Genomic DNA, 27,364 nt, shown 5'->3' on the forward strand with positions numbered 1-27,364 from the left:
GCCGAGCTCCCAGGTGCCTGTGGCTCTTCTCCTGCCGCGTCTGGTTGCATCACAGCACCACCTGGGGCAGAGGTATTTGCTCCCCTTCCTGACCGCCCCAGCTCGGCACCAGCCCTGGGGCCAGTGGTACAGGACCCGGGGCATGGGACACCCTCCTGGTTTGTCCCAGTTATCCAAGAACATTGTGGCCACCCCATGCCCTCCCCAGGTATGGTGCCCTGGTCCCTGGTCCCTGCCCCCAGTGGTTTGCAGCTGTTCCCCCTGATTGGGCAGACCCTGTTCTGTCCTGCTGGGAGGTGAGACGAGGCCCCTTCCTGTCCCTCAGGCACGGTTAGGAGCCCAGATCCAGTAGGAACTCAGGGTCGGTGGAGATCAGGAAGAGGTAGATGCGACGGGAGAGGTCAGGCCCCACCCTCTGCGGGGCCACACACCTCGCCCACCTTCACGGGGAGGTCCGCCAGGAGGGCCAGGCGCTCCTGCTCCGTGCTGCAGGCCATGTATGCCTAGGGCAGGCACAGGGATGAGCAGGGGAGGATCTTGGACACCTGGCTCCACACCTGGAGGGTGCAGGGGACCCACCTGCTGCAGAAGGCAGGGGGAGGGGAAGGCAGCGACGACAGCATCGGCCACGGCTGGGCTGACCCGGTTAAACTGCTTGATCTGCCGCCACCAGACCCCACGCAGGCCTGTGCCATCTCTTGCCACTTGCTCGCCTGCTGCCCAGCGCCCATCCATGCAGAAGGAAAAGGCGCAGGACTCCCGGTACTGCCTGAAGGCAGGAAGAGACTCGGGGAAGTTTCTAGAGGTCTCGTGTCCTTCGAGCATCCCATCCAGCTCAACGAAGCCCCCGGCCCTCTCCGCTCTCAGGGGGACCAGAGAGCTACCGCCCCTGCAGGTGTCCCTGTCCCCCTCCCAGCCACAGCCACCAGTCGGGGCGGGGGTCACGCACTTGAAGGGGTGCTGAGCAAAGGCCTTGGTGAAGGTGCATACGTGCTGACTCAGCTCCTGCCAGGAGGGCACCAGCAGCACGTCCAGGTGTGCCCAGAGCTGCAGGAGTACCAGGGCCTGAGGAGGTGAGCCCACACTGTGGGTCAGATGTCACCCCTGGGGTGAGACCGACCCAGCTGGGACCAACCCCACATGCTGCTCTGGGACAGAAACCGGGGCTGCGGGGCCTTGGAGAGCAGCCCAAGCACCAGGATCAAGGGCAAACACCTCACCTCCTCCACCTTGGGCCAGCTGAGTGCCACTGGGGCACAGGCCACTGCTGGACCCTCTGGCTGCCGCACCTCCCGACTGCTGGGCTGGTGAGACCTGAGCAGAGGTGACCATCCCTGCGGCTCCCACACCTCATTGTTCCCTGAGCCCTCCCAAGGGAGTTAATCGTCACAGCCACCCTCGAGCCCAGAGCTGCCACCACCTTTCCCCCGCCCAGCCTAGTTGGGGCACCAGAGTGACTCATACTGCAGGTAAGCGTCTAGCCCGATGACAGCCAGGTGGAGGCCGGTGGAGCTCTCAGGACAGGCCCAGGGCATGGAGTAGGCCGGGCGGCAAGTCTGCAAACCAGGGTTTAACCCGTCAGCCTGTCTGTGGGGCTGCAGCAGGCAGGGCCACTGGCTACTGGGCCACTGCCAGTTTGCAGACAGAAGCGAGCCCGGGAGTGACAGGGAGCCCAGACAGGCACGGGCTTCCTCCACGACCCAGCTATGTGCCTCCCACAAGGCCGAGGACCTGGGAAAGCCCAGCACCTCCCAATTTCTGCCCACCTGTGCACCCCTGCCCAGTTGGCGTAGCTTAGCCTACAGCAGGTGCGTGGCAGCTGCCGACCCTGGCGCGCTGGGACCTACAGAGGCTGTAACCCAACGCCTGGACTTGGTCTCAGTTCCGGGAGAACCTTCCTAGACCTCTTGCCCTCCAGACACGCCTCAGGCCTCCAGCTGCTCCCAGGCCAAGAACCCTGCCGCTTCCCGGCCCGCCTCTCCCCTTGAGGAGGGAGCCCTGATGGCAAAGCAACCCACCCCCCACCCCCGCCCCCGGTGTGGAGAAGGGGTGCTGCCCCTGCCCCCAGCACCTGGGTCAGCGGCTTGATGCCCTGCAGAAACTCCTTGATGCCCCGTAGAAACTCCTCTGGCTCCAGGAGCAGCAGCACCTCCACCTGGTCTGTGGCCTGCACCTCAGAAGACACCCGAGGGGACGGCGGGGGCGCTGCTGCCCACGCTCCACCGCACGTGCCCCTGGGCCGCTGGGGCCCCACGAGGCCTGCTGTGCAGCCCAGCGTCCCACCCGCGGTCCGGGGATGGCAGCCCGGGGACTGGCCCTCCTCCCCTTGGCTGGCCGCTCTGCGGGGTGCGCATCTGGCGGGGAGGGCGGGGGGGCACGGGGGCGCGGAGGGCACAGGGAGGCGTGGAGGGCAGGGGGGCACGGGGGGGCACGGAGGGGCGCCAGGGGCGCGGAGGGCACGGGGGACGCGGAGGGCACGGGGGCGCGGAGGGGCGCGGGGCGCACGGGCTAGGACGCTCACCGCGCGCGGACGCGGGTCCGGCTGCGCTCTGCTCCACCTGAGGCTGCGCGCGGGCCGCTGGGCCTCGACGTGGCGCTCGCAGCCCAGGGCGCGCAGGGCCTCCAGCAGGACGCCGGCGTCTCCCAGGAGCGCTGCTCGGGCCGCAGGGACACGGCTGAGCCCCCTGCGCTGCTGCGGCGTCCCCGCCCCCGCCGCCCCCCGCACTTGGGTCCACGCGCACCGCCACGCGCCGCAGGGACTGCTCCGGCCGCGCCGCCGCCCTGCGCTCCTCCCGCGGCCCCGCGGGGCCCTCGGCGTCCGAGTCCGAGATCTCCCAGGTCGGCCGCCGCCCGCCGCCCCCGGCCCGGCGCGAGCGCCCCGCCCCCCCGGCGCCCGCCCGCGCCATAGCCTCCGCCGCCGCCTCCCGCCCGCTTCCGGCCGCGCCCGGACGCCTTAGCGCGGGACACCGGGCGCTTCCGGCGGGCGGCTTCCGGCCGGCGCGGACCCGGCGCCCCCATGGCTCGCAAGAGAGTGCGGCCGCGGCTCCTCGCCGAGCTGGCCCGGCGCGTGCGGGCCCTGCGGGAGCAGCGGGAGCGGCCGCGGGACTCGCAGCGCTTCGCCCTGGACTACGACACGCTGACGCGGCCGCACTCGGGGCGCCGGCTACCCGCGCGCGCCTGGCCCGACGTGCGCCGCGAGAGCACCCTGCCGCAGCTGCTCCGCCGCCTGCCGCTCTTCGGCCTGGGCCGCCTGGTGACGCGCAAGTCCTGGCTGTGGCGGCACGACGAGCCGTGCTACTGGCGCCTGACGCGCGTGCGGCCCGACTACACGGCGCAGGTGCGTGCGCGCGGGCCCCGGCGCCCCGGCCGCGGGGAGGGAGGGAGGGAGGGCGGGAGGGCGCGCCCGCCGACGCCGCTGCGCTTGCCTTGCAGGACCTGGAGCACGGGCGGGCCTGGGGCGTGCTGACCTTCCGAGGTGAGGCCCGGGGCGGGGCCCGGGGGAGGGGGGACCCGCAGCGCCCGTGCGCTCAGCCCCGGCCGTCGTTCCAGGGCGCACTGAGGGCGAGCCCCGGGAGGTCGCGCAGGCCATGTACCACGACTGGCGGCTGGTGCCCAAGCACGAAGAGGCGGCCTTCACCGCGCCCGCGTCCCCGCCGCCCCGGGACGCCCCGCGCCGCGTGCCCTACCCGCCGCTCCTGCGGGCCATGATTCTGGCCGAGCGGCGGAAACGCGGGGACGCGAGCATCGCGGAGCCTATGCTGAGCCTGGAGCGGGCCGAGCAGCCCTGGGACTACCCCGCCAGGCCGCAGGCGAAGAGCAAGGGCACGGCCGTGTAGCGGCCCGCGCGCCGGCCGACGCCCTGGGGTGACCGGAGGGCGCCTCTGCCGGCCGCTGGCTCAGCCCTGGGGGCGCGGCCCGGCGCCCACCCGGACACTGACTCCGGCGGCCGCCGCCGCCTGTGCCCCGAGCTGTGCGTGCAAATAAAGGCGGCGCCTGCGTCCTGGGCTGTGCTTGTTTCGAGTGCGGGACGCGGGAGGCGGGGACGGGGAGCGCCGGGACGGGGAGAGCGGGGACCGGGAGCCGGGGCGGGGAGAGCGGGGACGGGGAGCGCGGGGACCGGCAGCCAGGGACCGGGAGGGGGCGGGGCGGGCCGCCCGGGGCGGGCCGCCCCCGCCCCGCCCCTTTAAGCGCAGGCCCCGCCCGCTGCCGCAGCCATAGCCATTCTGTGCCAGATGCCGACGGTGCTCGCTCATCTCTTCCCCGCGGGTGAGCGGCGCGGGGCGGGGGACGGGGGGCTGTGGGCGACCGGCCCGACGTGCCCCGACCCCCCCGGTCCCCGCGGCTCCCCGCAGCCGGCGAGCACGAGCGCACCTTCCTGGCCGTGAAGCCCGACGGCGGGCAGCGGCGGCTCGTGGGCGAGATCTTGCGGCGCTATGAGCGCAAGGGCTTCAAGCTGGTGGCGCTGAAGCTGGTGCAGGTGAGGGCGCTGGCGGGGCGGGCAGGAGGGCGGGGACCCCGGCGCGCAAGGCCTGGCCCCACCAGGTCCCCACCCGTCCCTACCCCGGCCCCGCAGGCCTCGGACGAGCTGCTGCGCGAGCACTACGCCGGGCTGCGCGAGCGCCCCTTCTACGGCGGCCTGGTGGACTACATGCGCTCGGGGCCCGTGGTGGCCATGGTGAGTGCCGGCGGGGCGGGGCGGGCCTGGGAGCGGTCCTGGGCGCTGACCCCGCCGGCCCGCGCGGTGTGGCAGGGGCTGGACGTGGTGCGCGCGTCGCGGGCGCTCATCGGCGCCACCGACCCGGCAGACGCGGCGCCCGGCACCATCCGAGGGGACTTCTGCGTGGAGGTTGGCAACTAAGGCCAACCCCATCCCGCCCTGCCGGTCCCAGCGGCCACAGGCCTCACGAGGCTCCCCCGCAGGAACGTGATCCACGGCAGCGACTTGGTGGAGAGCGCCCGGCGCGAGATCGCGCTCTGGTTCCGCGGCGACAAGCTGCTGTGCTGGGAGGACAGCGCGGAGCCCGCGGGCCCCTCCTGTGCGGACGCCCGCGACCTGGGCAGCCTTTCCTTGGACAATAAAGCAGTGAATCCTCCGAGCTCCCGCTGGTCTGGGGCAGGGACGCAGCTACGATATTAAGACGTTTATTACATACAGAGCAGATACGTGGGTTCACTTGCAGGGCCAAAGCCTGAGGAGAATCCCAACCCAGCCCCTTCCCCCAGCTGCACCCACCCAGCTAGCCCCCGAGTCACTTCACGGCCCCGTGGGAACAGACAAGGGACTGGACGGACATCACAGTGGACAGTGGCAGGGTGGTGGGGAGAAGCCTGCAGCTGCACATGGCTGTGGCGGTGGCCGGCTGGGCTCGTGGGGCGGCTGCCCAAGATCTGTGCTTCTCTGGTGGGAGGTGGGTGGGCAGCAGGGCCTGGGCCTGCCCCCATCAGTGCCTCTTGAGCAGGAGCAAGGCCTGCCCTGGGGCAGGTCAAGGAGGTGTGGGTCCAGGCACCCCTCCAAACGGCATCTCAGCCTAGAGCAGAGGCAGCTCCCCCCAGGCCTGCAGGCTGTCTTCAGTTGCCCTCGAGGGAGCAGGCCACACTGTCAGCCCGAGGCACTTCATAGTGTGTCTGGGGAGCCAGGCTCCTTGGCTACTGTGGGAGGCAGGCCCCAGACCACGTGTCCCCCGTTCCCAAGGCTGAGCCTGTGTACTAGGACCGACCCCAGGAGAGGCCAGGGGCCTCCCCTTCTTCCTGAGGCCTGGGCCTGCCCTGGCAGCCTGAGAAATTCCACCCCGGGGATTCTGGGTGGGGGGGTGGGGGGGGGGGTGTAGGTCTCCGGAGCCTGCTCCTACAGGTGGCTCTTCCACCCAGGGAGAGGTGGGGCCTGCCACGTGGGGTGAGCATCTGTCTCCGTCTTCTCAAGCAGCTGCCAGAGGCAGCCTGGGTACGTGCTTTCATGCCAAGTCCCGGGGTGGCAGGCATCGGGGTGGGGGGAGTCCAGGGAAGGCCAGGGGGTAGGCCGGCTCCTTGGGTCAGGCCCACCCCTTCAGGCAACAGACAAAGGCAAGTGGGCTATGGCGGGGAAGACCTGGGGGGCTGAGCTCCCTGCTCCCTGCCCTGGGGGATCCTCGGAGCAAGAGAGAGAGGGCCCAGGTGGAGCTGGGAGCCCCCAGCAGAGGCTTCTAGGCCCGACCTGCCCGGGATCCTGCCTGGCTCTGGCCCTGAAGTGCCCCTGGGTCAGGAGAATGTGGGGCCAACCAGAAACCGCTGGGGAAGGTGTCCCGAGAGGTTCTTCCCCTTGGGGCGAGAGCAGCACCCCGCTCTACCTCCCAGTGCCGCCCGCTCTCGGAGAGGCCCGGCCCTAAGGTGAAAGCTGCAGGTTGAGAGGTTCTACGAGGGGCGGGCGCGGGCTGCCTGTGGGGCGGGGCTGTATGTACACGGGCGGCGGGTAGGCGGGGCAGGAGCCAGGAGCCTCACTCAGGGCTGTAGGACACCTGCCACACGATGATGTGGCTGCGCTCCGCCTTGGACAGCAGGTGCTTCACCTGGTTCACGTCCCCGGTGCTCTCCTCTGTGTCGTCATCCTCTCCGTCCCCTGGACAAACAGCAGCCGCTGTGATGGGACGGCCCTGCCCGGGACCCCGCGACCCTGGGCAGCGCCCACTCACCGATGCGGAAGTCAATGTAGCCCTCCCCGCCGCTCAGCACCAGCACGTTCTTCAGCTGGCCCTCGGCATCGGAGGCAGGGGCGGCGGGCCCCGGGCTCTCGGATGGGCTGTCAAGCACACTGCCATTGAGAGTGGCCAACACGTTCCCTGTCGGCAGAGCACAGGGACCTCAGCGGGCAGCCAGGGCCTGTACGCAGGCTTCTGAAGCGGGGCCATGCCACAGCCCTGCAGATAGTGGGGCCCAGCCCCTCACCTGGCACCGACACGAAGAATTTGACGGCGTCGCGGTGCCCATGGAAGCAGAGCTGGGCCTGGGCCATGGAGCAGTAGGGGATGAAGCTGCTGGCCGATTTGTCACTGCTGTCGTCACCATACACATGGATGACGCCCCCGGGGCGGGCCCCCTCCCCAGAGGTGGGGGATGTCTTGTTGGCTGGAGACAGAGAAGGGCCCCAGGGCCTGAGCACAGGAGACCAGATTTCCAGCAGGCAAGGGCAGAGCGTGGGGGAGCGTCCACCGCCAAGGGGTGAGGCCAGTGGGGGCATCTCGGGCGGCTCCCTCTCAGGGCAGGAGGCAGGGGCTCTGGACTTACCTCGGAGCCCCAGGAGCTGGCCTCGGTGCAGGACCACGGCTGGGGAGGAGAGGAGAGAGTTACAGGACGGCAGCACCCCATCCCCAACGCAGGGCCTGGCAGAGGGTGCCCCCCACCCTGACTCTGCCCTTCAGCCGCGGGCCCCACCACATGTGCAGATGCCGGGGGGGAGGGGGGGCACTCACTCTCGGTCAGCGGGATGGAGATGACCACTCCGTTGCCAGTGCCCACCCAGAGGCGGTTGCCCGCGATGAGCAGGGCCGTGATCCGCACGAAGGAGAAGCCCAGCTTGCCTGTGCCTGGGGTGAGGAGGGGGAGGTGGTCCACAGGGCTGGTGCCACGGGCCCTCCCCACCCTGCCCACCCTGCCCGCCGAGCCCAGCGCAGCCCCTCACCCAGCATCTTGCTGACGTAGGGCTCGATGTCCACATCCTGCAGGTGCTGGTGGGTGTGGGCGTGGTAGAGACGCAGCGTGGAATCCAGGCGGATGGACACCCACACCCCATCCCCGATCCATGCCAGCTGCCGCACCTGGCTCTCCCGCCGCGGGTGGGCATCAAATGACTTCTGGGGGGTCATGGCAGCCCGTGTCAGTGGGGTGGGGGAGGCCCGGGGGGCTCCGAAGCCTCCACAGCAGCTCACTGCAGCCGGCATTCTAGCGCCTGCTTTGCTCCTTAGGGTCCAGGCTCCTGGGAGGAGCTGTAGCCCCCCACACCACCTGCTCAGCCCACAGCCTGGGGGCCACGTGGCTGTTGGCTGAGTTGCTGCACAGTAAAGCAGCAGGTGGAAGCCAGACAGACGCACTCATGGCCCAGCTGCCCTCCACTGGCCTGTGACGCAGTTGCCTCCCGGAGCACGCTTCCTTTGACCCCACAAACCCCCAGTGCCTGTTAGGAGGCATGTTGGGAGAGACCTCTGCCAGCAGGAGCCGCTTCCCCTCCCGTGGCCCTCCAGCAGCCAGCACTTGCCTCAATCTGCATGGTCTTGGGCTGGATAACGTGCACTTTGTTCTTGTAGCCACACCAGACACGGTCACACACGACAGCCATGCAGCGGATGGAGTGGTGTGGGTGGCCCAGGTCCATCAGGTGGTAGTTGCTCAGGTCCCACTGGCTGTCTGCAGAGTCCGCGACACCTCCTCAGGCCTGGCCACCCCACCTCTGCCCACGGAGGGAGTGGCCGCTCACCCACCCGGAGCCCTGGGGCCTCACCTTCGCCTCGGTGGAAGATGGCCAGAGTCCCATCTGCCAGAGCCACCAGCACTCGCCCTTTCACGTGCCTGGAATGGGAGGGCAGTGAGCCAGTGGGCTGAGGCGGGGCTGCCGCAGGCCCCTCCCACTGTCCTGCCCTCAGCTGGGGTCCCTACACCAGGCTCAGCACGGAGTCCTTCAGCTTGATGGAGTGCAGACACTTCTTCCAGTTGGCCACGGCTGAGTGCACATAGAGCCTGTGGGAGGAGGCCGTGGTGGGCGGGGGGCTTGTTCAGGAGACGCTCCCCAGCCCCTGGCCCAGGGCCCACCTACCAGCCGTTCTGGGCTCCCAGCCACATCGTGGGGGCAGCACTGGTGCTGGCCCCCGCAGGGTCTGCGCTGGGCTCTGGCTCGGGTTGCACACCACTGGTGTCGGCCTCTGACCCGTTCTCACTGCAGGAAGGACGGCGGCTCCAGAGTGGCCCAGGGGGACTCGTCCCCACCCACCTCTGCCAGTCCCCCTCCCATCTGTCCCCCCATCCCGAGAGCCCACCTGCCAGGCTGCGCACTGGGGGCTGGGGCGGGGGCCAGGTCGGTGAAGACGTGCTCTGTGAGGGGCCCAGGCCGCACCGCAGCTGCCTCCACCTCACTGGGCCCAGAGTCTGGCACCTCTGTGGCCTCTGTGGCCTCCTCCGTGGACTGAGATGGGTTGACCTTCCCGTTGGCGACAGTAGCCACCTCCCCTGCAGAAGGGAAGGGTGAGCTTGGCTGGGTAGTGGGGAGGAACGAGAGGTTTAGGGAAGGCGGCTGGCTGCCCAGGCGCAGGCCCAGGACTCACCCTGGCCCTTGTCCAGCACTGGGGTGTCCCCTCGGGAGGAGCAGTTGCTGCGTGGCACATTGCAGCGAGTGGCACAGCCCACCAGGGTGATGCCCGCCAGCACGCCGTCGGCACTGGAGTCCTCAGGGTTCACATCGCTGTCCAGGAAGATCTCCCCCGGAGGGTAGTCACTGTCACTGGCCGCTGGGGGGACAGGCACAGCCCTGTCACCCCACACTGCGCAGCCCCTACTGGGGCTCACTGCCCGATGCAGGTGCCGTGGGAGGCCAGGGGACCGCCTGCCAATGCAGAGGCTTCTGCTCTCGCAGTGGGCCCCAGGCTCTCAGGCCAGAGTGGCCCCAGCACACGTGGGTACCTGCTCACAACCACCGCCCGCAGGCCTGGAAAGCCACCAGCAAGAGGCATGGAGTAGTGAGACTCTGGGCTCTGGGAGCAGACAACTGTGATCATGTGACAAAACCTTAAGAACTCTGAGGAGCTTGGGGCCATTGTCCTGCCCACCGCCTGGCCACCCCTAGACGCTAGCACAGGGCTTGCTGCTGAGAGGCAAAGCCAAGCCTCCACTGGCCCAGCTCCCCCTGCTGCAGTGGGGCAGTGGGAACTGGGCCCACCAGCAGGTCCATGGTCAGTGCCGCATTTCAGTCTGTCCCGAGGCCCAACCCATCTCCTTCTGGTTAGGCGAGCATCACCTTGGGGTCTTCTCCTGGTTGTTCATAAGACTAAGGGGCGAGACCACCTGTGTGCTCTCCCTGGACGCCCCCAGGGGCTCCTGTGTCTAGAGAGGGACCCAAGCAAGGCTGGTGCGGCTCAGTGGGCCTCCTGACGCACCCACCGTCTGCAGTGGTGCAGAGCCCCATGCTGTTGGTGCGGGTTCCCCGTAGGTGGGGCTGGCCCTCACCTGGGATGCTGGAGATGCACAGGACATGGGCGTTGCAGACGGTGAACTGGTCCACCACGGTGCCTGGCTGGTTGGCGTCAATGATGACCACTTTGCTGGTGGTCAGGGTGCTGGTGAGGATCCACACGCGGCTGGAGGTGGCGTCTGGCTCAGGGAGCTCTTTGGCCTGTGTCAGGGCACAGGAGGGCAGGACTGGCACCGAGCACGGACCACTGGCACAGCCACACGGGTTGTGGGGCCCACCCCTGCAGGGCTCTCTGAGGGGGCCGCCTGCCCTCGGCCTCAAGGGATGCGGCGCTGCTCCCGCGGAGCAGGGCAGCTTGCACCGGGACTGGACTTCCTGGCCGCACCACCGCCTCACCCCCACTGAGAACGGAGCTCTGGTACCTGGCTGCCTGCCTCCCAAGTCAGTGGGGGGCACAGCCCCTCCCACTGCTCCTGCCCACAGCTTGCAGGGAGGGAGACGCCTCAGGGGCCTGACCTCTCCAGCTCTACCGCCTGGCCGGGGGAAGGGACCTCAGATGAGCCCACGCCTGTGGCCCTGTCCTCAGCTGTCCTGTTTCTGTCACACCAGTGCTGGGCACAGTCATCCAGACCCTGGCCTGCCTTCCGCTCTGACCTTCTTCTCGGGGGACGTGTGATTGCTCTTGCTCTCTCCTTCCACTTCCCGGTCGCAGGTCAGAGGGTCACGGCCCGGCACCGGCTTGACTCCGTTCCCAGAGTCCTCCTCACTGGGTTTCCAGCCACTCAGGTTGACGCCGGCAGCACACCACAGCTGGGAGACCGGCCACGGGGTCAGTGAGCGTGCTCCCCTGCGTGGCCCACCCTCTCGGCAGGCCAACGGCGCTCACCTTCATGGTTGGGTCTTTCTCCACAAGAGGGCGGCAGTACACGGGGACGGGCACGTTCTTCATCCGCGTGTCCTCCTGGCCTCCGTTCGGACTCAGCTGCAATCACAAGGCAGAGGCCGCGTGGGCGCGAGGCCCGGGGCTGGGGGCTCCCCTTAGCTGTCCCACCGGCCCCAGCACCCGCCCCACTCCGCCTGTACCCTGCGCCCCCTGCAGCACCTGCTTGTACTTGGCCGGCAGGCTCCAGCCGCAGGCCTGCAGCCGCCCGTCGTCATTGCGCACGTGCTCGCGCACCTGGCGGTACTGCTCACGCTTCTGCTCCCGGCGGGCGGAGGACGTGCAGTCACTGGGCAGGAGGCAGGCAGGTCACTTACCGCTGGGTCCCGCGGGCCGCCCTGCCCGGAGCTTGCCCGCCCCATCCAGCTCCCGCCCTGCCGCACAGCCACTGAGGCTGGCTGTCAGGACCGTACAGTGCAGCTGCCCTCCCTCTGGACCCGTCCTGGAGAACGTCCCGTCTTCTAACATGGGACACACAATCCCCCACTTCTGCCCTGGAGCCAAAATCTTGGTACCAAAACTTAAGGAAAACACAAAATTCCAAACGGTATTCTCAGGAAGAAGCCCAGCCCTGCTGGTAACCTCCTGTCGGCTCCAAACATCCCCGGGGAGCGCGGGTGTGCTGGGCAGCCTGGGCGCGGCCCGACCCAAAGGTGGCTGCGGTGACGTCCCCAAGGGCAGGGGCTGGGGGCTGCCGCCAGCATACCCAGTCACGTTCAGGGGCGCAGGGCGAGGGCGCAGAGGTCGGCCTCCATGCCTGAGCCTGGAGGGGGGACCCTGGCACACACAGCCTCCCCCCAGACCCCCCATGTGCAGGCCAGCAGGAGAAGCGGGGGAGACGACGGGACACTCACTCATCGGGGAAGAACTCCAGAGGTCGGCTGCCAGCCGAGATCTGGCACATCGCGTGGCTGCGGCGCTGGCTGAAGCCGGCTGTGGTGGGCGACTTGTAATGGATGTTCACTGACGGGTAGGACCGCTTGGCCGGAGGGGGGCTGGAGGAGGAGCTGAAGAGGCGGCTGAAGCTGCCAGTGGAGGCATGGGGAGTGAGGGGCGGCCAAGGGGCAGCCTTCCCTGCCCCCCACCCTGGCACCCCCGACTCACAACTGCCAGATGGTGGACTTCTTCTTCTCCTGGACAGACGGATGTTCTCGGGATGCTCTAGGGGAGGGGCAGGGGAGGAGCCAAGCTCAGCCCCCCCCTCCCGCCCAGGCTGACCTGCTCCTAGACCACACCCACCCACGCTGTGACCCTGTGCCACCCTTGCAGGGGCCCCTCCTGCCTCCCCTGCCTGGGACCTTCTCAGGGTGCTGGGTGGGTCCACCACCACTTCCGGAGGGGCCCCAGCACAGGGCCCCGACAGGCTCCCACCAGGTTCCCCTTCCAGTCCTCCTGCGGGAGAGGGAGGTGGGGTGGGGATCCGCCTTCATCCCATTGTCAGGGCATCCTACAGTGAGCACAGGTCCAAGAGGAGACCCGGGGGCCCACCTAATCATCTCAGTCCACCGCACGGCCTCCTGGAGCTCCATCAACCTCTCCTTGTACTGGTTGCGCTCCATGAGCACACGGGCCATCTCCACCCGTGTGAAGCGGCGGCGCTGTGCCATGGGGATCTTGTCCTGCAGGGGAGGGCACTGCTGTTCAGCCAGCGGGGGGGCCACCAGCAGGTCAGTCCGGAGTGGGCCAGTCCCCGCATGGATACGCCTCCCCGTCCAGGCAAACGCGGTGGGAAGGTGAGGGCAGGGGACCAGACATAGTGGGGGTCTACCCACCCCAAGAAGGGTCACCTTCCAGAGGGTCACATGATATGCTCAAGGGGTACAACACAGCAACTTTTCTTACAAGCCCCTGGACACCAGGGCAACCCCAAATGCCATCAGTGAGCATTAACAGGTGAGCCTGGACCGGGTGGAGCCTCAGAAAGAGAGGCTCCAGGGAAGGTCCAGTGAGTGGACCTGGGGTCAGTACGTCCACATGGGACGCTGCAGGAGTTAGCAGATCTGCCTGGGCCCTGCCAGCTCTGAGTGCTGAGGCAGGGCCAGGTCTGCTCCCAGGAGCCAGGCCCTGGGCTGCCGTGGGCTGGCACGGGGCAGGGGGAGCAGAGACCCGCCCTGATCGACACCTCCTGCAGCCCCACAATTCACCCACACCTCCGTGTTGTTCTAGGGTGCTCGGGGTGGGGGGTGTGCAGGACGAGCCAGAGTAAATGGCAAGCACTCTGATCCGTGCATCACGTGCCCCCCAAAATAACAGCTACTGAGCGGTGTGGTCAGTGTCCACTATCTACCTGGGGCTGAAGAGTCAGGCCTTGCCTTCTGTGGAGGACTACTCATCTCCAGCCAGAAGGGGTCCCCGCGGGAGAGGGCCAAGGCCCCCCCCCACAGTCCCCCTCTGCCCTCCTGCGACAGTCACGGACCAGCCCCCAAGGAGTGGAGGGCTTTCCTCAGCACCGTACTTGCACCCAAAGGGGGCGTGGGCACCTGTGGCTGCACAGGGTTCCCACCAAGATGGGCGGAGGAGACGACACAGGGTGGGTAAGGAGGGCCCCGAGACCCGGAGAGATGGGCGCCCCTGGGAGCCCGCCCCGCGCAGCCCGCCCCCCATGCCCTCATGTTAATAGTGGAATATACCAATTCTGTACAGAGATAGCTGCTTACATCCTCCACCTCTTCTTTGGGCTCACGGCGGGCGATGATGGCCTCCGACTTCACTCTGCAGGATGAGGAGGGAACGGTGGTGGGGTGGTGGCCCCGCTGGACACGGCGCCCTGAGCACTCCTAACGCCCTGGGGACCAGCAGCCCACTGCCCTGCTCACACGCGCTGTGAAGTCCCGACCCCGTCCTGGCTGCCCCAGCGGGGGAGCAGGGCTTCCGGGAACGGGGATGCAGGTCAGCTGCTTGGACAGCGCGAGGCGGTTCGGTCACCCCCACAGGCGTGCGCAGGTGCCACCCCCCTCCCGCCCTCCTGTCACACCTCCCCTGTCCAGTCTGCAGCCATAGGCACCCCTCGGGGCGAGCATCAGGCTAGAAGAGAAAGGCCACAGGGAAGTGCCAAGTGCTGGGGAGGACACCCCAGAGCTCTGGGGTCCCCTCCCCTCCCCTCCCTCCTTTGTAAGAGGCTGCCAGAGACACCCAGGCCTGGTGAGGGATTCTGGCAGGATGGGGGAGGTGGCGGGGGTAGGTGGGCCTGGGAGTGCTCCCATGTGAGGGCAGGAGGGGGAGGCTGCACAGTCAGCACCCCAGTGGAGCCCCCGTGGGGCAATGCCCTCCAGGGGACGCCAAGGAGGAGAGGCCTGGGGTCCACCCTGCCCCTCCCAGGAGCCCCACCCCCTCCTGGGGCATTCCCCGCCCTCCCATAGGCCCACCCCTCACCTCCTCAGCTCCTCCTCCAGGTCCTTGATGCGGCCCTCCAGCCGGAGTTTGGCCTGTCTGGCGGCTTCCAAGTCCCCCTTGAGCACTTCCTGCTCCCCAGACAGCTGGTCCACCTTGGCAATGAGGTCATTCTTCACCACATTCAGAGCATTTCTTGGAGAAGGCAGAAAGTGTGGACGTCCGTGTGAACCACTGTGCATGTGGAGCGATGAGGGCTGAAGGGGGCCTGCCGGGACGAGGGGTCGGGAAGGGCACCCGGGTGCAGAACGCAGGGAAGGGCGGTGACCCTGGAGGGTGTGCCAAGCCCTCTGATCCGGGTCCTCCCTGGGGTTGTGGCGGCCATGGCCCTGGGGGAGGGCTATCTCAGCAACCTCCCTGCTGGAGGGCAGCATTCCTTTTGCAGGGGAGGGGGGCAGATCCCAAGCAGAAGCCACACCCAGCGCAGAGGGGGACACAGGCAGGGCTGGATCCCATGACCCTGAGATTACGACCTGAGCTGACAGCAAGCCTGGGAGGCTCATTGGGCTGAGCCACCCCAGTGACCCTGGAGAAGGGCATCCTTACTTGGTTTCCAGAAGCTGTGAGTTCTCCAGAAGCAGATTCCCCACTTCCTTGCCCATTCCTGAAACAAAAGGCAGAGAGATGTTACCTGTGCTGGTAAAGTTAGACCCTGAGGTTACGCCGCCTGCCTCAGAGCAACAGACCTCGGCCCCGGGAGGGCACACAGGAGGATGAGGCCCACAGGTCTGGGCCCTGGGGAGAGGCCTCTGCTGGTCTTTGGGTGGGCGCCCGGCCAGCAGTGCTGCCAGCGAGCAGCCTGCAGATGGTGTTGCGCGGGTCCCCCCCTAGCTGACCCCCCACAGCTCACCAGTGACGTGAGCTGACCCCTCAATTGCTGGCCCCTCTTAGCACCCCCTGTATCCCCGAGCCCTGGGGTTCCTGAGCCCTTTTCAGAGCTGGCCCAGGAGAATAGCGGTTGGAGCCGTGGTGACAGCACAGGACGGCAGAGAGCCCCTGGCCAAGGAGATGGCTCGGCCCGCCACCAGGGCAGGGAGCAGGGCTGGTGGGACCCGACCCCAAGCGGTGGGGTCAGCAGCAGGCAGAGGAGGGAGCAGAAGGGAGGGCGGCGCTCCCTGGGGTTGGTGCCCAGAGGGGCCGACCCTGGTTTACAGGAGCTGGGTTGGGGGATCCACTTGGGGGCCCCACCGACTACGCTCTCTGCAGGCACGTCGCAAACTCGCATGTACTGACGCTCGGCCTGAGGACACACAGCCCCAGCAGCCCGGGGTCTGTTCCTAATACCCACTTGCCCTGGTCTGAGGCGCACTGGTGTACTCAGCACGGGGTCTGACCACTGTCTGTGCTCCCGCCCCCTCAGCCTGTCCAGGGTCTGCTCTGAGAGAGGACGCTGGGGGGTCGGGATCGAGCCCCCCACCCCCACCCCAAAAGCCAGGGGCCAGGAGATCCCGTGGCCTCTGCGGACCCCACCGCCGCCCCCAGCATGCAGAGCAAAGCAAACAGCTCAGAGCACCGAAGGAGGTGTGAGGCACACAGGGGGAGCCAGGAACGGGAGAAACACAAACTGAATCGGGGCCTTGGCCTTACCAAAGAAATCATGGCGCACTAGGAGAGCCGTCCCAGTCCCACGGGAGCCGGGCGACCAGGGCGGCAGGGGGAGGGAAGGAAGGGAGAAAAGACAAGCGCATTAAGCCTGTGTGAGCAGCAGGGCGGAGGGACACTAGGGCTTCGGTGGGGGGGGGGGGGGGTGTGTGCGTCCTGGAGAGGGCCAGGAGGCGGGACGCTCCCTCTGCAAGGACACCGCCAGGCCAGGGGCACCCGGTGGTGCAGGGAGGGGGGGGAGGGCGGGGCAGTGCACCGACGTCACACACAGAAGTCCTGGGCTGGGAGGGGTGGGCGTTAGGGTGTTAGGGCGTGAGGCCCCCCAACTTCCGGGGTGCACCTGACAGAGGGGAGACCCACAGAACTAGGCCCTGCGGCCCCATCCCAACTGTGCTATGCTTCTCATGGCTCCGTAGAACCTTAAGGAATGGCACAGGGGGATGGTGGGCCTCTGAAGGGACAGGGAAGGCCATGGTCAGTGGGCTAGTAGAGCAAACCAAAATAAGCTTCCGAGCGGCAGTAGGCTGGTGAGCAAAAGCACGTGTGCCTTAGTGGCCTGGAAAGGAACCAGGAGGGGAGAGGCTGCAGCAGGGAGTGCCCCAGGGAGGCCACCCCACTGCAGCTGGACGCTGCCGTGGGGGGTGCAGACAGACAGACGGGACAGATACGCACCTGAGAACTCCCCTGGGGTGTGTCCAGCGAAGCACAGAGAGACGGGGGAAAGGAAGTGACAAAGGTCAGTGGGTGACTGGAACCAACAAAATAAAGAGATTTTCATTAAAAAGAAAGCAACACCGAGCAGCCATCTCCATGTTGAAAAGCAAGAAGGAACCCGAGCTGATGTCACCAGGTCTGTGGGTGACAAATCCCACTGGGGACGGCCACCCTACAGGAAGATGGGAGACCCAGTGCCAGGCCCCACACCTGCTCAGCCCTCGGGAGGGGGAGGCCTAGGAAGGCGAGAGCGTGTGTGCGTGTGCACGTGCAGTGGCATATGTGTGCACTGGTGTGCGTGTGTGTGTGCACGTGCGTGCGTGGGTGGGTCAGGTGCCCAGGGTGGCCAGGCTCGAGGGCCCGCTGCTGGGAGGGAGGGCAGGTGGTGGGGGCGGCGGGCCTGTGGGCTGGCAGGGCCCCCCTCACTGGGGTCCAAGCCTCTCTGCTGCCCCGCTGGAGATGGGTGCAACACTACCACTCTGCGTGGTCATTTCCCGCACAAGGAACACTACAGTCTCTTGACTTCTCCAGAGTCTAATGTAGGAATTTAAGTGACAAACAGGTGCACCCTCTCTCCTTGCTCCCTCCTGGGGCAACGTCTGTCCGCAGCTGGGATGCTTCTCAGAACTCCGGGAGAAACACCAGCAGTGAAAGGACAGCCTCAGGGCCATGCTATCCACGCTCCTGGGCCAGGTGCTCTATGCCAGGAGACACTGCACAGGAGATCCGTGTCACCTCGGGCGCAGCGCCCCGTGCCATGGCGTGCCTGGTGCAGGACACGAGGGGGCCCGCTGGAGGCCCTGTCCCCGCCCGGCCACCACCCCACACTGCCAGCTACTCCGCGGGCCACACCTCCTGGCAGCAGGCGCAGCAGCACTTGCTTGGGCTTTGTGGATCTCTTGAGGAAAGAGTTCTCTCCGCGTTCCCTGGATTGTTCTCGAGGTTGAGCATCCATTGGTGTTCGCTGCCATCTTGTGTGTATGCACCACTGGGTTCCACTCGGGTGGGAAACGACGCACCTTTTCTTAAGCTGCGTGCATCAGACATGTCAGTATTTTCCCCTACGGCTGTGGCCACGGAGGGGGGCTCCGATCGCCAACACACTCTCCAGGATGCTTTGGCTTCCTTCCTCATGTTTTTTTTTTTTTAAGATTTTATTTATTAATGAGAGATACAGAGAGAGGCAGAGACCCAGGCAGAGGGAGAAGCAGGCTCCGTGCCGGAAGCCTGACGTGGGACCCGATCCCGGGTCCCCAGGATCAGGCCCTGGGTGGAAGGCGGCGCTAAACCGCTGAGCCTCCGGGCTGCCCTCTCCTCATGTTTTTACACCTGCATCTTCCATCTACTAGAAACCTTTGGTGTGCTGCACGAGGTGGGGGCCACACTTCATTCTTCACCAAGGGGATGCCTGGCGAGTCCACCCCTCACATGGCTCTGGTCTCGCACCAGGGACCCCGGGGCCGCTGGCGTGTGGCCGCAGCGCTATAAATGCTTTCACGCCTGGAACATCGGGCAACCCTCGACCTTGTTCTTTCTCAATCATCCCGGGCTGCTCCCACACGCTTACTCCTCTGGGTGAACCTCAGAATCCCTTCGTCAAGGGCACTTCCGTCCGGACCAGGGGCCGCTGGGTGAGGTTGCGGGGCGGCTCCGGAGCTGCGCAGGCAGACCCAGCACGAACCACACGTCTGAGACTCCGAGGCTGGTCTCCTGCTCTTCAGTCGTGTTTCCTGACTTGTTCACACGCGTTGGTCTTTCTCAAGGTGATTTGCACACGCTCTGGGTCTGGCCGGCCAGTGCAGCCCTGCACAGTCTAACTGCCTGGCTTCTCTTCCGTTCCCTCATTTGTGAAGGGGGCACACAGTCTCCCTCGCGGGGACTCCCGTGGCTCACGGGACACCGCCTGCTAGGCCCCAGTGCGCGTGAAGTGGTCACCAAGCACGACTCCCTCACCTCGAGGGATGCACGGTGGCAGTGTGGCGCCCCTGGGACCAGGTGTGGTCTCACTCGATGGCACCCCCTCCGGGGACCGGCAGCAAGGGCTCGATTTCTTAAGTCACGGTGTGTGTGGCAAGCGGTGGCAGGAGTTTAGTGAGACCTGAGACCTGCCTCTCCAGGTTCTTTCCTTCCTTCTTGCTACAGGAATTCACAGCCCAAGTGCCAAGAGGCAGGGAGCAGGCGGTGCAGGCCCGTGAAGCACGGAGGACTCCGCTCACCCCAGCCCGTGGCACTGGTGTTTCTGAGGCCACAGGGCCTTTCCTCAGCGAAAACGGCCACAGAATGGAGACTACCAGAGCCGCTCCCTGGCCCCAGGCTCCTCCGTGGAGCAGCCACACTGGCGAGGCACAGCTCATTGACGGGTGTTTCCCAAGAATGGGGGGGGGGCATCCCAGCCCGAACTAGGCGGTGCCCACCGACCCATGGAGTATCGCGGTGGAAGTTCTGAGTACACAGCACAGTGACTCGCGCCCTGTCGCCCTATGACAAGAGGATTCTGGTTTGCATTTTCCCAGAACAAAGACCCAGTAGATGCACCTCATGAGGTCTTCTCATGAAAAGGTCACAACAGGTGCTCTTCTAGGGAAGTGACCCCAGGACATTCACCAGACGTCACTTCCCTCCCAGGTGCTCTTCTAGGGAAGTGACCCCAGGACATTCACCAGACGTCACTTCCCTCCCAGGAGCCATCCTACGTCTGCCATGGAGGTCAAGCTCACTGACGTGTGCTGCTGGTTCTCCACTCTTTCCTCTCATCACTGCTGATGCGGTTTCTCTACCAAAGTGGCATCTGGCGTGATGCTAAAAGCGCCCTGCAGCCCTGAAGATGGGAGGGAGGGGACAGCCCCGTGGCCTGGAGCTGCTGGGCGAGGCAGGAGACTCAGGCCAGTGGGATCGACCCACGGGCAGGCTGCAGAGTGCCTGGGCGGTGAGGAGGCTGGTCAGTTCTGGCAGCCCTGGACCTCGTGAGGGACCAAAGGTCTCGCAGAAGCATCAGCCACAATGGCCAAGGGTGGAAGTGACCCCTCAGTGGATGAAAGGATATACGAGGTGTGGCCTATCCGCGCAACACAATGGCACTCAGCCATAAGGAGGACCTACTACAAAGTGCAGGAACCTCAAAGGTAAGAGGCCGCTTGGACAAGGACCGCTGGTATGAAACGGCCAGAGGAGGCCAACGTGCAGACACGGGAACACAGGAGTGGCTGCCAGGGGCTGGGCGTGGGATGGTGTGGAGGGACAGGGCTGCCCACAGGCACAGGTCTCCTTTGGGGGTGAAATGTTCTAACATGATGGTGATCCCTCGACTCTGAATATGCTCCAAGTGCTCAGAGACATGCGACTGTACACTTCTAGCAGGTGAACTGTACGGTGTGACACTGCATCTCAACAAAGCCATGATGAGCAGCAGAGTGGGAGGTCAGCAGGAGCTGCTGCTCTAGCAGACCTGGGTTCAGGTCCTGACTCTGTGTCTTCACCTCACCCTCCCTGACCTCGTTTCTTCATCCATGAAATGGGGGCAGCAGCATTCCCCCGGATGAACGGCGGCCATGCATGTCCAACGCTGGCAAGACACTTCCCGTGACCATGTTGCCGTGAGACGTGAGGGGCCATAGTACAAGGTCCGGTGGGCTCCTACTCTGCCCCGGCCCTACATTCCATTTCCTGCCCCTGCCAGCGATGCTGGCACAGAAATGCAAGCTGCGGCGTGCCTGTGTGTTTTCCTAAGGAGACGGCTGTTGTCTCTTATCAAATCCTCAAACACCCGAGATGCACGGTGGCCTGCTGGGTGGTGTCCTCTGCACGTGCAGCCTCCGAGGTGGGCCCAGGCAGAAAAGTGCGCCTTCATGGACACACACAACGTGCACGGCTACCCCTACAGCCTCGTCCCAGCCAGTGAACCCTACTGATGGGCGTTCCTTCCCATGCCCCTCCCAGCCCAGCGGGCCCAACGCCTGAAGGGCAGCCGGGCCAGGCCCCTGTGGCTGTGGGTGCTAGCCCCAGCGCAGCCTCATCTGGGAGAACAGCATGCAGATGCTCTCAGGAGCCCACTTTTACCTTGAGGCTCCCACTCTAGGAATCGGTCCTAAAGTTGTCACAGGTGTGGGTGCAGACGTCTGCCCACAGCATGTGTGACGGCAATGTCCAAACAGCAAAATGCAGAACCAAGAGAGTTGAATAATTTGCAGTCCTGTGAAGTAATCTGATGTGTGGAGGAGTATCAGTGGGCCAGGGAAACGTTCACATTCCCGCTGGGGAGGGAGACATGACCTGACACGCACATGTGTGTGCTACAGTGCCAGAGAAGGTGTGGCAACGTATTAAAACACTCATGACGGCGGTAGGGGGAGGTGGGCATTTGGTGTTTACCCTGTTCTTGGCAGTTTCTCATATTATTTGAATAGTATTTAAGCATGTATTACTCTTCCGAAAATGAAAATCAGAACGTATACAGGATCATCTGAACTACATAGAGTAGAAGGATGTCAGAATGTTAAAAGTAATTTCCTCTAAGTAAATTGTTTCTGAATATTAATAGTTTTTCTTTTTAAATATATGTTTCTACAACACTTATGAGAAAAATCCCATTAGAAACACCCACTGCTGGGCCTCCTGTTCTTGCTCCTGGTCTCACCACCGAGTACGAACATCCTTTGTAACACTGAACTATACGCTCAAACATCAGCGAGAAGGTAAATTTTACCTTCTGAAAAGACTGGCTGAAAAGACTTCCATTTTAGGCACAAGGTGATGCTGGCGCGGATGCCACAAGGAATCGGTTCCCGGGAGGTACCCGCACCCCAGTTAAAGCAATCTAATCCAACAACAGCCCCAAAGCAAAGAGAGAGTACACGTGGTGGAACACGCCAGTGGCGCCCTTCCCTCATGGCCTCAAGCCCGGCCACATCTGCCGCTGGAAGCCTGGCCGAGCCACCCAAGACGGTGCCATCCACACAGAGTAGCCAAGCAAGTGCCCTCAAGTCCCTGAGGGCAAAAGGTCACCAGTGTTAATCAGTGGAGAGGGACAACAGCAGGAGGGTTGGCAGTAAAAACTCTTTGATGCGATGTAGCTCCTCCTCCTCAGGCAGCAGGCGACTGCATATGGATCACAGCAGCTGAAGCAGCCTGATTCCCATATGGGACCAGCACCTCCCCTGAGGAGGCAGCAGCCCCGGCTCCAGCTGCTGCTCCCCCCTAAGCCGTGAGAAGTGGGGAGCACCCTTCCCTAGGAGTCACCTCCATGGAAGCTGGTGTCCAGAGAGGACTAAGTGGAACCACTGCTCCCTCAGATCCCAACTCCTGCCCCCGACCCCGCCTCCCCTGCCCTGGAGGCTACCTCCCGCCCCAGAGCCCACCTTGTCCCCTGGAGCCACCTTGTCCCCTGGAGCCACCTTGTCCCCAGGAGCCCACCTCCTGCCCTGGAGCCCACCTCCTGCCCTGGAGCCTACCTAGCTAGCAGGAAAGGATTAAGTGCAGCTCTAAGGTCCTGGAGCTCCTGTCCTACAGGCGGGCTTCTCAAAGTTCAGGCTCCAGACACAAGGGCACAGGGCATGTGGTGGGGGGAAGGTGAACACCACCGAGCACATCCAATTTCCTGCCTGCAGTGCCGAGGGCCACAGCTTGCCTTGGAGCCCTGCCTGATGGGCACGCCTGACACCCATCCCAGGACGGGAAGGAGGACCCGAAGTAAGTCTACTAGGGACTGTCTCTGTACCCATTTCCTTTTTTACGATTTATTTATATATTCATGAGAGACACAGAGAGAGGCAGAGACACAGGCAGAGGGAGAAGCAGGCTCCTGCGGGGACCCTGATGTGGGACTCCATCCCAGGACCGGGATCTCGACCTGAGCTGAAGGCAGATGCTCAACCACTGAGCCACCCAGGCGTCCCTCTGCACTCTTTCCAATCCAGGTGCAGGGAGTTCTGGGGGCAACCGTGGGCTCGAAAATAGGCAGTGACCTCATATGAGCATATTCTTTGAGGAAATTGCTAGAAAGTGCACTGCCTAGACTGAGTGCTCAAAGGCACAGTTTTATTTTCAGAGTGATAGAATGTTCTAAAATTAGAAAGTGACACAGCTCTGTGAGCACCCTGAAACCCGCTGAACTTTAAGTAGTTTAAGTTTTATGATATGTGAACTACATTTCGATAAAACTATAAAAAGAAGTTCCTGGCTCACAGCTGACAGAGACTTTGCTTTCATTACCAACAAAACCAACAACAGCAACCTGAGGCCCTAGGGTCACGGGGGTGGCTTGAGTTTACCTAGCAGGTCAGCTCCTTCATCCACGTCCCCAATGACTTCTGACCCTGCGGTTGACAGCTCGTGGTACAGGGAGTCAGTGTTGATGCCAAAAGCCTTGTTCACGATCCCCTGGGTCGGGCTGTGAGGAAACACCCGGGAAGCACAGGGTGAGTGGGCAACATTCGTGGGCTGTGGGCAGGGGCCCTCCAACACTGCCCACTGGGCCACTCAGTGCCAATGCTGCTGTGCAAGAGGCTGCAAGGGACACCTCCACCAAAGGCGCCGATGCCCACAGTGAACACAGAGCCCTCCAGGACCCCAGGTTCAGGGAGTACCTGTTGCCCGTGCGATCAAGGCGGGGTTCCCGACTCATGTCCAGCTCTGGGGTGGAATCGATAATGTCTTGAACATCAGACCACTCATCACTGCTGCCCATGCCTGGGGGGGACACACAGGAACCCCAGGGTTGGGGGGGCATCAACCCTCTGGCCCCACGTCTGGAAACCCCACACTAGATCACCACCAGCCAGGAACTGTCAGGAAAGGGCTCTTCCCTGGGTGGTGCCTGGCTAGGACCCATGCCCCAGAACCATGTCTCTTTTTCAAGACCTCCGATGAGCACACCCAATGTCCCGCTTCTCCTCCTCCCCTTCCTCTACTGAGCATGTCAGGAGTGCACTGCCAGAGGCCAGTGTGTCCCCCAAATCCACATGCTGAAGCCGCAGCCCCTGGGACCCCAGCATGTGACCATGTTTGGAGATGAGGCTTTTACAGAGGTGTGGATAAAATACAGCCACATGGGTGGGCCCTGACCCCATCTGACTGTGTCCTTGTTAGAGGAACGGATGAGGACACACATGCAGAGGGACGAGCCGGTGAGGACACAGGGAGAGGCGGCAGTCTGGAGTGAGGCCTCTGGGGGCCCTAGCCCTGACGCCCTACTGCTCCCTTCTGGCCTGCAGGGCTGTGAGAAAGCATATCTCAGGTCTGAAGTGCCGGGCCTGTGATATGTGTTATGTCACGGCAGCCTGAGCTCACTGATACATCTAGCAGAACTAACACTGGTAGCTGGAAGGGAAACCTCCCTCGACAGCTTGATGGGGGGGGTCAGGGGATGGCAAGGGGTGGGACAGTGAGGGGGGGACAGCGGGGAGGGGCATGGACAGCAAGGAGTGGGCCAGAGGGGGGGGGCGGGCCAGCGGGAAGGAGAGGGCGGGGATGGGGGACAGCAGGGGTGTGGGAGAGGGGACAGCAGGGGGCCTGGACGGGGGAGGGGGTGCTGGGAGTGTCCAGCCCTGGGAGGCACGGCCGCCAGCCGCCGCAGCACCTATGCTGACGTTCCGCATCTCCTGCGTGACCTGGACCTCCATGTTGCGGCTGTTGCGCTTCTCCCGGGCCCGCTTGCTGCCCTTCGTGCCGGCACCATAGTCCCCCAGGGGCTGCAGGCTCTCGTTGAGCGGTGTGACGGCAGCCGAGGGCACGGAGGACGTGGGTGTGTTGGACTTGGTGCCGGTGGTGCTGGGTGTGGCAGCCGCCGAGGACTGGCCGGACTCGGACATCTCGTCCTGTGGACACTAGGGCCAAACAGGGAAGGGAGAAGCTCGCCATGTGGGTCAGCATGTCCCCAGGCTCCCGGTGAGGCGGGCACAGCCTGCAGGGTCAGCGGGGTCCCAGGCCACCTTCTAGAGGCCCCCTGGCTTGGCCTCTCTGGCCGGGGTCAAAGGCTGAGGGCACAGGAGGCCCCCTGCCCTCCTGTCCGCCAAGTCCTCTGGCCTAGTCCCTTGGTTCACCCAGCCGCTGCCACCTTATCTAAATGGCTTGGATGGGGCCTTTTAGCTGGCACTCCCCAGGACAGCCCACTGATGCCGCGTGTGATGGACATGAAGCTACATGAACATGGCAAGCAACCCTTTGCAGCCAGGGGGTGGTCAAAAACAAGTTGCAGCCCAGGGCAGGGCAGGGAACTCTAGATGGGGACCAGGGAGGAGGCCGAGCACGCTCTCTGATCAAGCTGTCGGGGCGGCAGCCCAGCCACTCCTGTCTCGGGTTCCCTGCACTAGGATGAGAAGGGGCTGGAAAGGGGCACCCACCTCCTAGAGACACCAGGTCCCCTCGGCTCAACTGGAACTCAAGGTCTACGTATCTATGTAAATGCAATCAACCTATAACCCCACTTCCAGACAATGGGTCACCCTTAAAACATTCCAAGAGAGACCAGCTCATTGAAAACTGCAATCAACTGTTGACCTTAAGAATCTCCCTGGAGGGGCGCCTGGTTGGCTCCATCGGTGGAGCATGTGACTCTTGATCTCGGGGTAGTAAGTTCGAGCCCCACGCTGGGTGTGCAAATTACTTAAAATAAAATAAATAAAAATTTTTTACAAACAAAAAAAACAAAAACCAGAATCTCCCTGGAGAGAACACACTGTACGTGAGTACCGCACGGGAAACGAAGCCACCCTCATCCACAGTCCCTCCTCATGAAACCATCCGACAGTATCTGGGAATTGGCCCACTTGTCTACTAACACTGATGACCCTGACTCACCCCAATGCCGTCCTCAGTGGGCAGCACCCCCCTCAGACCTTGCTACCCTCTAGGGGGTGGAGAAGGGGCGCGGCTTCCCAAGCGGCTACGGCTCGCATGCCCCAGTGGCCGTGGCCATGGCTGTGGCCGACAGCACTGGGCCACGTGTTTCTGCAGAAGGGGAGCTTCTGGGAGTGCTTTCTCGCAGGGGAGGAGCTGATGGCAGGGGGCCTGTCCGTAAAGCTGGATGCACACTGGGACCGACCTACACCCCTTTCACCTAGGGAGGGTGACCAGGCTCCCATGGCTGCCGCCAGGTGCCCAGGAGGCAGAGCTGGTTGGGCATCCCTGAGACCTGCCTTTTCCTGATCGTGTGGTGTCAGGCCAGGGCCTGGGACAGAGATGTCTGGTTTCATCTAACAGGCTCCTGACACCTCTCTGCCAGGACTCTCACTATTCCACATCCTCCTCTAGGCAGGGGCTCTCACCCAGGCCCACCATGTCCTCAGGGGATGCTTGGTGATGTCTGGGAACATCTGTGGCTATCATGCCTAGGGACAGGTGGGTGCTCCTGGTGTCCAGTGGGTGGAGGCGGACCACTACCCTGCAGGCCCCAGGATGGCCCAGACCATTGATGTGCCAAGGCGCTATGCCCCGTGCAACAGCCTGTGCCTCTCTCTCCCTAGAAGCACCCCGGTACAAGCATTTTCTATTTGGGTTCTACAGCTTAAGGCCAATTAGAGAAGGAAAAATCCTTTCCTGAGAGCCTCTGTGATGGAGCTGCCCCAGCAGTCTGTCTGCCCCACACGGCAGAGGCTTCTGGGCGTCCCACAGGTAAGGGCCCTCTGCTGCCAACCAGCCCGGGCCAGCACTCAAGGAGACATGGCCCCAGGAGTCCAGAGGCACGGGGAAGTCTGGTGGGGGCTGGGGGAGGCCAGGTACAGGAGTGCATGCCTTTCAGAGCCACATGTTTCCCGGAACACCTTCCTCAGGGCCACGGTCCCCGGCTGGTCCGTGCCCGGCAAGCTCAGGTCTGTGGGTTTGCAGTGGGCCTCCTTGACCCTGGAAGTCACCGAAAGGAACCGTGCAGCGTGGCCAGGCCTCCCCCAGTACCTGGCTCTCCCTGACCCTACAGGCCGCCACCTACCCATGGGACACTCCCCTGGCCACCACTTACCTAGCAGCAAACCTCTCAACCTCCTAAACACCAACGTGTGGCAGTGACCTCCAAATGCAAAGAACCCAAACTCTTAGCGGTCATTCCTCACCATGAGTAGCCACAACTGTTTGGTTAAAACACTGAAAATACAGCACATAAAAACAAAAAACAAAACAAAAAACAACAAAAAAATTAAGAAATTAGAAAAACCTTAAAACCTAGAGCACGAAATAAAAAGAACTTAAACGTAATTTTAAAAAAATCAAATCAAATACACCTACAAACTGAAACATACAACAGTGGGATGAAAACCCAGGCTACTTCAGATGACGCGGCAGGAGAAAGAAGAGACAGGCGGGAAGAAAGCTGGCTCGGCCGCAGGCAGGCCTCTTTGGCCGCTGCAGATGACCCCACAGGCCCCTGCCCTTCTGCCCGGCTCCCCACACAGACAGGGCAGTCCATAATGGGGACGAAGGGTAAGCGCCTAGGTCAGAGGTTGCAGACACATGCTCCCTGTCTGGGACAAAAGCTGAAGCGAGCAGGGTCACTTTCTGGCAGAGTGGGCAGCTTGCAGCGCCTCCTGCAGGCAAGCTGGACGCCCAGGGACAGAGGGACAGTCAGCCACAAGCTGCAGCAGGAA

General features: G+C 64.1%; 4 protein-coding genes across 21 annotated transcripts in view; 2 read left to right on the plus strand and 2 right to left on the minus strand.

Annotated features, from left to right (window-relative positions):
* Nucleotides 1-40: 40 nt before the first annotated feature.
* On the minus strand, nt 41-3,018 carry EME2 (essential meiotic structure-specific endonuclease subunit 2). The gene is given in 8 exon segments (XM_049111816.1): nt 41-430; nt 432-503; nt 580-769; nt 950-1,065; nt 1,221-1,314; nt 1,465-1,556; nt 2,072-2,952; nt 3,006-3,018. Coding segments are annotated over 8 exon segments (1,557 nt in total). The 3' UTR covers nt 41-331.
* Nucleotides 2,965-4,004, plus strand: MRPS34 (mitochondrial ribosomal protein S34). Its single transcript, XM_025417014.3, has 3 exons — nt 2,965-3,337; nt 3,433-3,475; nt 3,550-4,004. The coding sequence occupies exons 1-3, from the start codon at nt 3,017-3,019 to the stop codon at nt 3,834-3,836; spliced, it is 651 nt and encodes a 216-aa protein (XP_025272799.1). The 5' UTR covers nt 2,965-3,016; the 3' UTR covers nt 3,837-4,004.
* Nucleotides 4,005-4,187: 183 nt separating this feature from the next.
* NME3 (NME/NM23 nucleoside diphosphate kinase 3) lies at nt 4,188-5,137 on the plus strand (the record flags this gene model as incomplete). The annotated part of the gene is made up of 4 exons (XM_025478567.1): nt 4,188-4,266; nt 4,353-4,477; nt 4,574-4,854; nt 4,921-5,137. Coding segments are annotated over 4 exons (702 nt in total), but the record flags the coding sequence as incomplete, so codon positions are not given.
* The window catches only part of MAPK8IP3 (mitogen-activated protein kinase 8 interacting protein 3), a 46,234-nt gene continuing 23,996 nt past the window's right edge, over nt 5,127-27,364 (minus strand). For 8 of the 18 annotated variants that reach the window (XM_025417028.3, XM_025417020.3, XM_025417027.3 and 5 more), the window contains 27 exons: nt 24,367-24,613; nt 23,375-23,477; nt 23,060-23,178; nt 16,752-16,763; nt 16,065-16,082; nt 15,024-15,081; nt 14,460-14,612; nt 13,718-13,799; nt 12,576-12,706; nt 12,192-12,248; nt 11,942-12,112; nt 11,250-11,376; nt 11,034-11,129; nt 10,802-10,957; nt 10,183-10,348; nt 9,285-9,467; nt 9,000-9,189; nt 8,780-8,899; nt 8,623-8,703; nt 8,468-8,535; nt 8,225-8,373; nt 7,652-7,823; nt 7,443-7,556; nt 7,258-7,296; nt 6,919-7,098; nt 6,666-6,812; nt 5,127-6,592 (listed from right to left, as the gene is read on the minus strand). In XM_025417028.3, the coding sequence (XP_025272813.1) occupies nt 6,471-6,592; nt 6,666-6,812; nt 6,919-7,098; nt 7,258-7,296; nt 7,443-7,556; nt 7,652-7,823; nt 8,225-8,373; nt 8,468-8,535; nt 8,623-8,703; nt 8,780-8,899; nt 9,000-9,189; nt 9,285-9,467; nt 10,183-10,348; nt 10,802-10,957; nt 11,034-11,129; nt 11,250-11,376; nt 11,942-12,112; nt 12,192-12,248; nt 12,576-12,706; nt 13,718-13,799; nt 14,460-14,612; nt 15,024-15,081; nt 16,065-16,082; nt 16,752-16,763; nt 23,060-23,178; nt 23,375-23,477; nt 24,367-24,613 (3,261 nt within the window). In that variant the 3' untranslated portion in view covers nt 5,127-6,470. Of the gene's footprint in view, nt 6,593-6,665; nt 6,813-6,918; nt 7,099-7,257; nt 7,297-7,442; nt 7,557-7,651; nt 7,824-8,224; nt 8,374-8,467; nt 8,536-8,622; nt 8,704-8,779; nt 8,900-8,999; nt 9,190-9,284; nt 9,468-10,182; nt 10,349-10,801; nt 10,958-11,033; nt 11,130-11,249; nt 11,377-11,941; nt 12,113-12,191; nt 12,249-12,575; nt 12,707-13,717; nt 13,800-14,459; nt 14,613-15,023; nt 15,082-16,064; nt 16,083-16,751; nt 16,764-23,059; nt 23,179-23,374; nt 23,478-24,366; nt 24,614-25,286; nt 25,392-26,742; nt 26,871-27,364 lie in introns of those variants that run through there. The other 10 variants (XM_025417022.3, XM_025417029.3, XM_025417018.3 and 7 more) reach the window with 8 other exon arrangements.

Source organism: Canis lupus, chromosome 6 (assembly GCF_003254725.2).
Source record: "Canis lupus dingo isolate Sandy chromosome 6, ASM325472v2, whole genome shotgun sequence".
Taxonomy (NCBI): domain Eukaryota; kingdom Metazoa; phylum Chordata; class Mammalia; order Carnivora; family Canidae; genus Canis; species Canis lupus.

Coding starts and splice junctions, on each gene's coding strand:
- MRPS34 (XM_025417014.3), top strand. CDS start 3,017: ATGGCTCGCAAGAGAGTGCGGCCGCGGCTCCTCGCCGAGCTGGCCCGG. Junction 3,338..3,432: donor GGCCCGACTACACGGCGCAG/GTGCGTGCGCGC, acceptor CTTGCCTTGCAG/GACCTGGAGCACGGGCGGGC. Junction 3,476..3,549: donor GGGCGTGCTGACCTTCCGAG/GTGAGGCCCGGG, acceptor CCGTCGTTCCAG/GGCGCACTGAGGGCGAGCCC.